At 45.9% G+C, this 9,985-nt stretch overlaps 1 protein-coding gene across 1 annotated transcript; it reads left to right on the top strand.

Annotated features, from left to right (window-relative positions):
- The first annotated feature begins 7,614 nt into the window (after positions 1–7,614).
- LOC109778947 (dirigent protein 22) lies at positions 7,615–8,796 on the top strand. The gene has a single exon (XM_020337531.4). It carries the CDS (start codon positions 8,075–8,077, stop codon positions 8,606–8,608), a length of 534 nt encoding a protein of 177 aa, XP_020193120.1. The 5' UTR covers positions 7,615–8,074; the 3' UTR covers positions 8,609–8,796.
- The last annotated feature ends 1,189 nt before the right edge of the window (positions 8,797–9,985 follow it).

The following is a 9,985-nucleotide window of genomic DNA, read 5'->3' as shown; positions in this document are numbered from 1 at the left end:
GCAAGTAGTTACACTCCTTCACAATTGAACAATGGACTATGCCTTGAATTGTCAGGTTGGCGTAAAGAAGTTTCACTACATGTCTTACTAGTACTAGGCTACCGAAGGCTGACCCCTCGGGTGGAGCATATAAGTCACACTCCTGGCCTATTCATGAGCTTACTAGAGATAACCCCAATCTCACAGACTGTGACCAGCACTCTGGCTCATATAGGTGTGTTCCTCCAAAGATCGCTCTGTAGGATAGCATCTTGCTTTCATAAGCTTTGAAACACATTAAGACAATAGTCATCCTACCATACAGTATCGAGAGTATTGCATCTCCAACAGAGTGGGTTAGTATAGTTACTCTCCTCAGTTCACCATTGGCTTGTTTTCCCAGGTCCTACTTCACGGGATCTCCGATCGCATAGGTTGGGTTACCACCATGGCAACTCATGTGGGTCTCATACCCATCTCCCTCGATGCATTATCTATCACAACACGTGATAGCCCTTTCGTAAAGGGATCTGCCAGATTCTTAACCGTATGGACATAGTCCAATGCTATCACTCCGGAGTTTCTTAATTTTCTGACAGCTTTTAATCTCATTCTTATGTGTTTGTTGGACTTCATGTTGTCCTTTGAACTCTTCACCTTGGTGATGACAGTCTGATTATCACAGTTCATAAGGATAGCCGGAACCGGTTTATCAACCAATGGCAAGTCCATCAAAAGATCTCGAAGCCATCCTGCTTCAACACCAGATGTGTCTAATGCTGTTAATTCTGCTTCCATTGTCGATCTCGTTAAGATCGTTTGCTTGCAAGACTTCCAGGAAACAACGCCACCTCCAAGAGTAAACGTATACCCAGTTGTGGCCTTCATCTCATCAGCATCAGAGATCCAATTCGCATCACTATACCCTTCAAGTACCGACGGGTCTCCGGTATAGTGAAGTCCATAGTTCATAGTACCTTTCAGATAGCGCATAACTCTTTCAACAGCATGCCAATGTACATCACCCGGTTTGGAAACAAACCGGCTTAATTTGCTCACAGCAAACGCGATGTCAGGCCTCGTTGCTCTCACTAGGTACATCAGTGAACCAATGATTTGAGAGTATCTCAATTGATCTTTAGCCGTGCCTTTGGACTTTCGAATCAACACGCTAGGATCATATGGTCTTTGAGATGGTGTGCAGTCCGAATATCCAAAACGACTCAACACCTTCTCAACATAGTGGGATTGCAGAAGTGTAATCCCACCCTCATTATCTCTCAGTAGCTTGATGTTCAAGATAACATCAGCCACACCAAGGTCTTTCATCTCGAAGTTCTGAGATAGAAACGATTTGACCTCCTCAATGACCTTGAGGTTTGTTCCGAATATCAGTATGTCATCAACATACAAGCACAGTATAACTCTTTCGCCCCCACCATGGCGATAGTATACACATTTGTCAGCCTCATTAACAACGAAACCAACAGATGTCAGAGTTGTATTAAACTTATCATGTCATTGCTTAGGTGCTTGCTTCATGCCATATAAAGATTTGAGCAACCTACACACCTTTCTTTCCTGACCATCTATCACAAAGCCATCTGGCTGTTGCATGTAGATTTCCTCGTTTAGCTCTCCATTCAGAAAAGTCGTCTTAACATCCATCTGATGGACGAGAAGAGCATGTGAGGCCGCCAACGAGAGTAATACTCGAATGGTGGTCAGTCTAGCCACAGGTGAATAAGTATCGAAGAAATCTTCCTCTTCTTTCTGGTCATAGCCCTTGGCCACAAGCCTAGCCTTGTACTTTTCAGTTGTACCATCGGGCCTAAGCTTCTTCTTGAACACCCACTTACATCCTAATGGTTTGCAACCATAGGGACGGTCAGTGATCTCCCATGCCCCGTTGGCCATGATGGAGTCCATCTCGCTACGGACCGCATCCTTCCAGTAATCAGCTTCTGGAGAGGCATACGCTTCTGAAATAGAAGTGGGAGTATCATCCACGAGGTACACGAAGAAATCATCACCAAAGGTCTTTGCAGTCCTTTGTCTCTTGCCCCTACCAAGGGTTTCCTCGTCATCCTCCTCAGGATTTTCATCATGTGTTTGTTCATAATATTCCATAGGAATGGCAGGTTCAGGAGTCTCCTCTGATTCCTGTCTAGAAGTGCTTTGCATATCTCTCATAGGAAAAATATCCTCGAAGAATGTAGCATCCTTAGACTCCATAGTTGTACCAACCTTCTGGTCAGGTACCTCAGATTTTACTACTAGAAATCTATAGTCAACGTTGTTCTTAGCGTAGCCCAAATTAACGCAGTCCACAGTATTGGGTCCAAGCTTACGCTTTTTGGGGATCGGCACATTGACTTTCGCCAAACAACCCCAAGTGCGCAAGTATGAGAGTGTTGTCCTTCTCTTCGCCCATTTCTCATAGGGAGTGATCTCATTATCCTTTGTCGGAACTTTATTCAGGACATGACATGCCGTCAATATAGCCTCCCCCCACCATGCCTTGGATTAACCCGATGTATCTAACATGGCGTTAACCAAATCGGTTAGAGTACGGTTTTTTCGCTCGGCAACCCCGTTTGACTGGGGTGAATAGGGAGGCGTCCTCTCATGAATAATGGTGTGTTCCGCACAAAAGGAATCAAACTCACTCGACAAGTACTCTCCACCACGATCTGACCGGACTCGTTTAATTTTCTTTTCAAGTTGATTCTCAACTTCTGCCTTATAGATTTTAAAGTAGTGTAGAGCCTCATCTTTAGTATTTAACAGATACACATAGCAATATCTAGTGGAATCATCTATCAATGTCATGAAGTATTTCTTTCCACCTTTAGTCAACACACCATTCATCTCACAAAGATCAGAATGTATGAGTTCCAATGGTGCCAAGTGTCTCTCTTCCGCGGCCTTATGAGGCTTGCGAGGTTGCTTAGCTTGCACACATGAAAGGCACTTAGAACCTTTGGCTAAAGTGAAACTCGGGATTAAATCCAACTTGGCTAGCCGCGTCATAACACCGAAACTAATGTGACAAAGACGTGAATGCCAAACTTCAGATTCATTAACATTCGAGTGAATATGGTTCACGACTTTATTACAAAAATCTGCAAGGAAAAGGCGGAACATCCCTCCGCTCTCATAACCTTTTCCAACAAAGAGTCCATATTTCGTAACAACTAATTTATTAGACTCGAAAACTAACTTAAACCCTTCTCTACATAGAAGGGAGCCACTAACGAGGTTCTTCTTGATGGCGGGGACATGTTGCACGTTCTTCAGCTGCATGATCCTTCCCGAAGTAAACTTCAGATCGACCGTGCCAACACCATGAATAGAAGCACTCGCGCCATTCCCCATCAATACGGACCCATGACCTGTGACCTGGTAAGAAGTGAACAATGAAATGTCAGCACACACATGAACACCTGCACCTGTGTCCACCCACCAATCGGTAGGCTGAAACACTGAAAAAACAGTAAATAAATTACCGTACCCAGATGCACCATTCTCATTGTTGCCCACAATCATGTTTACAGACTTGGAGTCCTGTCCTGACTTCTTGTACTTGTTTGGGCACTTGTTGGCCCAATGTTCAACAGAACCACAAGTAAAGCAGCCCTCGTCCTTCTTGTTCTTCTTGAAGGTCTTCTTACCCTTCTTCTTAAAGTCGGTATTGTGTTGGACACCGTTCTTTCCCTTGGGCTTGTGGGATTTATGGTTCCTCTGGTTCACCATGTTGGCAACAGAAGTTCCTTCGACCCCTTTTCCGTGCGAGTCCTTTGCCCTTGAATTCTGCTCAACACTCAGATGGCCAATGACATCCTCTACAGAGAATTCACGACTCTGATGTTTCAGAGTGGTGGCAAAGTTCCTCCAGGAATTTGGGAGTTTAGCGATTATGCAGCCCGCGACAAACTTGCCCGGTAACTCGCACTTAAGAAGCTCAAGCTCCTTAACAATGCATATTATCGCATGAGCATCCTCCAATACAAGACGGTTTTCAACCATCTTGTAATCGTGGAACTGCTCTATAATATACATCTCGCTCCCGGCATCGGCGGCCCCGAACTTAGACTCGAGCGCCTCGCACAAGTCCTTGGCGACATGCACATGTAAATATGCGTCGACCAGTTTATCCCCGATCACGATAAGAACTGCTCCGAGAAACACAATGGTGGCCTCCTTTAACGCCGAACAGGAGAAATCGTTCCCGTGGAGACACCGGTGACCCAAAACACGTTCATAGCCGTGAGCCATAAAGTGGTCTTGGTCTGCCAACGCTTAAAATACGTACCGGTAAACTTATCCGGTTTCAGTGCAGCGGCAAAGCCACTTGCCGAAAAATTCCTACACATAATAGGTTTTTGGATTGTTGAGTAAATAGGCAATCTCTCGATTAAATTAATCCACGAGTAAATCACTAGCATGGCATTGACACAAATAAACGCTACTGATATTCAGTCAAGCTAGCACATACTATGCTAATTGCAGAAAGAACTATGTATAACGCTAGCATGGCTAAAACAGAAAACAGTAGGAGCGGGATAAACGAGTTATACCCTCCAGTAGGCCATGCAGAGGCCGCGGCTTCGGTGGCAGCAGCGGCGTCCTCGGCGACCTTCTTGTCGGCTTCAGCTTTCTCGGCGGTGGCACGTTTGGTGTCGGTGGACATGGTGATGATGAAGGCGACGCGGACGTAGAAGAAGTAGACGATCGGAAGCGAGCAGTCGCGTAATCGCTGCCCAAAAACCTATTCGCCCCTCACCCCGTACAGGAACCAGAAGGGCATGGTTTCGGAGACCTGCTCTCCCGTCGACCGTGTACGCGGCGGACGGGATCGAGTCACCGGCGGCAGCAGCAGCAAGGGAACGACGGTGGGCGTGCGCGTGGAGCAGATGTGATCTGTTCGTGGCAGCTAGGGTTAGGAGACACCGCACACTTATATAGGCGCAGCTGCGTGGAGAGATGTGGGCTCGACCCACGTCCGAGTCCGTGACAGCCCACGATCCGACGTCTCAGGTCGTGGCCCAGCTGTCAGAGAACTCTCCGTTAGTGACTGGCAAAAATAAGCGCGTAGGTGTGAGCTCGGCTCGGCTCAATCCCGCAACCCGCGGCGCGTCGTGACGAGGCGAGGCGAGGCGTGGCGGACGGGATCGAGTCACCGGCGGCAGCAGCAATGGAACGACGGTGGGCGTGCGCGTGGAGCAGATGTGATCTGTTCGTGGCGGCTAGGGTTAAGAGACACCGCACATTTATATAGGCGCAGCCGCGTGGAGAGACGTGGGCTCGACCCACGTCCGAGTCCGTAACAGCCCACGATCCGACGTCTCAGGTCGTGGCCCAGCTGTCAGAGAACTCTCCGTTAGTGACTGGCAAAAATAAGCGCGTAGGTGTGAGCTCGGCTCGGCTCAATCCCGCAACCCGGGGCAAGGCGGGCGGCGGAGGAGGAGTGCGCGAGGGCCTCTTCTCTTCTCAAGCTCCAATAGCATGTAGAAAGAAACCCTTATAAGGAGGTCCAACTCATTTTCCACTTCCGGGGTGGGACTAAACTTCCCACTACACCTAGTGCCATATAACCCACATGGGCCCTTAGAGATTTTCAAAAATTGCTATATAGGCCTAAAGCTCATCTCAAATTTCAGCATATTCTTTCCCGGCAACTTCACTATGGAACCCTCTCTAATAAAATTTTGCCAACTAATCTTTGGGTTCCAGTCTCTTGTGACGGGAACTGAAGGCAATTACTGCAAAATAGCTTGGAAGGCCTTCAGTGCTCATGCATGGTCCTTAGGAATAAAGTGCTATCCGAGGGGATTTCATTTAACCATCCAGCTGACATCTTTTACAAAATTTTCTCCCTTCTACAGTTTTGGAGGCCTTTGGGAATCATTCGGAGTTACCATCGCTTGATCGTTTCTTTGTTAGCATGCGTGCAAGGGTGAAAGCCTTGCCAATGGCGACACATCAACACGATTCAAGCTAGGAGAGCCTCGTGGGAGTAATGTTTGGCTTTGGCTATAGTTCCGCCTTACAACACTACGACACTTGTATCATGTCAACACGACCTTGTATCACACTTTCTCTTCTATTTTTCAGATTATGTGTTGCGACGCATGTTTGGGTCTTCGCGACCTTGTATCGAACTTGTTTCGGCAACTTGATCTTGGGCCTAAGTTTAAGCCCAGGTGACAGGCTCCTTTCTACAAAGAAAAGTAACATCGGGTAGTTTCTTTTTGCCCAATAAATGAAACGCAACCAGATGATAACAAGGTCAATTGATGTAAAAAAACACACCGTCAATCGCCTATCTCTACCTAATAATAAAGTAGGCTTCTCGTGGCCTGTCACGCAATTTTGCAGAAAACCCCTTATATTTTCTACAAATTAACCCGCAATACACACTTAAGTCACATACAAACCGTTATTTTACTCTCTTTTTTTGGAAACCCCCTTGACTTTTTAGGTAATTCACCCGTGATTCATGTTTAAGTCAAACAAATGCTTCTCTAAATTATCCATATCTTTTAAACCGTAACTCTGATTTAACATGTTATATATGAATTTTGATTTGAAAATGTGTAGAATCTGAATATGATGTTGTTTTTACCTATTAAGTATTTTTCAAATATTATGTTGGAAGATATTTAAGTCAAACAAATGTTTTTTTAATTATTCATATCTTTTAAACCATAACTCTAATTTGAGCATGTTATATATGAAACATGATTAGAAAAATGTGTAGAATGTGAATATGTTGTTATTTTACAGGTTAAATGTTTTTCAATATTATTTTAAAGCAAACTTATAATATATAGCGCACGGTCCAATTTTGTTTCATGCCGGTGGCAATCCGGATTGCCAATAAACCTCGCAAGGGAAAAACAACAGATTTCTCATCACGAGAGCGAGAGAGGAGAGGGGGAGAGACGCCTTAGGGTTAACCACATGCAAACACGTTTTGGTTTATGTGAACACTGAGGCCGCCGCCGACGAGGGTGAGAAGGAGGATATATAAGCGGCAACAGAAATGTGATGCCTCGCTAAAATAAAGGACGTGGACCTATTGTAGTCTTGAGTGATGGTATTGGGTTAGGCTAGTCATAGTGGGGAGTAACTTAGGCTAGTGTCATGTGTATGACACTAGTCTATGTTACTAACTTCATAGTGTAAAGTAACTTAAAAGTAGTGTATCATAGATGATTGCATTTATTATATTGTAGACTCATTTTAATTGAGTTGAGTTATGTTAGAGTAACATATTATGTTACCTCAAACACCCTCTCTTCATTAATTACATGCCACATAATTAAGCAAATTAGTCCTGAAATGTGCTATGTTACTAGCTTAAAGCGGTGCTCTAACGGAGCACACCAAAATAGGTCAGATGGCGACAGATTGTGCACTACTGCACAATATGCAAATATAAATACCAATGGTTAAGGTTTGGTTCTCATAATGGGAGGAGTAACTTAGCGAGTAATATAACGCGCCCCAATACTAGCTAAAAGCGTGTGCTATGTTTTCTTCTGTCGCAACGCACAGACTCTTTCGTTAATAAATAACCAAAAAATAACCGCGGTCAATTGCCGCCCCCTATTGCCACGAGTCCTCGTGCCAACCTTCTAGAGCAACCCCGCTTTCCAAATTGGAAGGACTAGTGTGTGGGGGGTGCATGGAAAGTGCGGCCTGCAACACCTAACTATAGCGTGTTCATTCGGTCATACCTTCGCCTACTGCGCACTGCGCAGCTTCTTACTGTTCAAACTCTCATAACCAACGAAGTCCACGATCAACTATCTCTTTCCGACGCATACTACAAGAACAAGACGAACGTGAAAGATACACATAAAGTAAACTTAACACACGGGACACGGCCAGAAATACTAAACTAAACACTGGGGCCACGGCCAGAAATTGTCAAGGACCCAACAACCACGACTCGCCGTTAAATACATCCATCTCTGCACCATTGGACATACAAGCTGCACAAACCTCCAGCTCCTTGGAAGAAGAATTCGGCACTCGCATCAAACCACCACCATCCATTCCGAGCTTAGCTAGCTAGCTGATCCCAATGGCGAGCAGCACCGCCATCTCTTGCCTGGCTGCGCTCCTGCTCCTCGCAGCCGCCGCGGCGCCGGCGTTCGCGGCGGAGAAGGAGACCCGGCTGCGGGTGTACTGGCACGACGTGGTGAGCGGCGGGCCGAACGCGACGGTGGCGCAGGTGGCGCAGGCGCCGTCCTCCAACGCCTCCGCCACGGGCTTCGGCGGCATCTCCGTCATCGACGACCCGCTCACCGAGGGGCCCAGCCTGACGGGCTCCAGGATCCTCGGCCGCGCGCAGGGCCTCTACGTCAGCTCCGGCAAGGACAGCCTGTCGTTGCTCATGGCCATGAACTTCGTCTTCGTCGACGGCGCCTACAACGGGAGCAGCATCGCCATCGTCGGCCCCAACCCGGTGAACCGGGCCGTCAGGGAGATGGCCGTGGTCGGCGGCACCGGCGTCTTCCGGTTCGCGCGCGGCTACTGCCAGTTGCGGACCCACTGGTTTGACGCCAATACCGGCGACGCCACCGTCGAGTATAGGGTCCATCTTCGCCACGACTGATGCATGCATCCTTGTTTCGTGCCCGGTCGGTGCTGTGATTGTTAATTCGTTGTTCTGATCCAATATATGATTTCCTGATTTCCAATATATGATTTCCTGATTTTACCAATAGCTTATTTGCATTTGGAGCGTAAGTGTATATGTTTTTTGAGGTGATTTATTCGGAAATAAATAGTGGATTCGCCTAACTAGGGACCGTTGGTTTTTTTAAAACAGTACAACCAAAGTCGCTCACATACACGAACATACACTCACTCTTATGAACGCACGCACGTACATCCTACCCTATGAGCACATCCGAGACACTGAACCGGCAAAGCATTTTGAGATTTTACAAAGTCACCACATGCGCCTTGCAGTCGACGGGAACATCTCCTCTCAGTGTAGGAATATCGCCAGAAGCCTAAAAACAAATGTAGAAATAATGCGAGCATCGATGTCAAGTTTATGACTTGAGCCCAGGTGGGCTGGAGATATCAATGTCCTCTTAACCATCCAACTATAGGTTGGTTCACGATTTTTGGGTTTCTAGGGATGAAACCAAACAATTTCTCCCCTTCCACGTATATTCTTCTCTCTATTCATTACATGCATTCAGAAAAAACAAAAATGCAGTGAGCAATGATTCCACTAATTATAGCGGCCAAATTTGTACCACGGCATGGCCGGCCTTCTGATGACCATGGTGATGGTCTATGTGGGAATCGTCCCACGCATCTGCTAGCGCCACTCCGGCTTAGTGTGAAGCACTGACAACCACGACTATAGGAAGATATGTCCTCAAGATTGTGTTCGAAGCACACTTCGTGTCCGAGGTGATAACCTTTGTTCTGATCTTTACTGGTTGGATTCAATAACGAAAAACTTGGGTCATTATTTTCTTGAAGACATTGTATCCTTGCTGATGTACTCACCTTAGTTGGTTGGTCTCGGCTATCAATATGGAAATACTTATCCTGGTCATCACGAGCTGGACATGACGACGGTGGCGTGAGCGAGTCTAGCCCTTCGTGAAGGTGTTGTTGTAGAAGAAGTCGACATAGTTGTATGTGTTAAATCCATATCTTGTAATGGTTCCATATAGTTGCTTATGTTTTGTACTTTACTCCCTCCGTTCCAGAATATAAGGTGTATTGGTTTCCGTGTAAGTCAACCATTTAAATGTTTCACCAAGATTATAGAATAAAATAACAACATCTACAATACCTAGTAGATAAAATATGAAACTACTTCTCATGATGGAGCAAATGATATAAATTTCGTATTGTGAATGTTGATATATTTTTCTGAAAAGTCGGTCAAACTTGCACTCGTTTAATTTTTGGAGAAACAAATACACCTTATATAAAGGAACGGATGGAGTATTTCTTAATGATT

The sequence above is a fragment of the Aegilops tauschii genome, chromosome 5 (assembly GCF_002575655.3).
Source record: "Aegilops tauschii subsp. strangulata cultivar AL8/78 chromosome 5, Aet v6.0, whole genome shotgun sequence".
Lineage (NCBI taxonomy): Eukaryota > Viridiplantae > Streptophyta > Magnoliopsida > Poales > Poaceae > Aegilops > Aegilops tauschii.
This window is presented reverse-complemented; position numbering and strand designations above follow the sequence as displayed.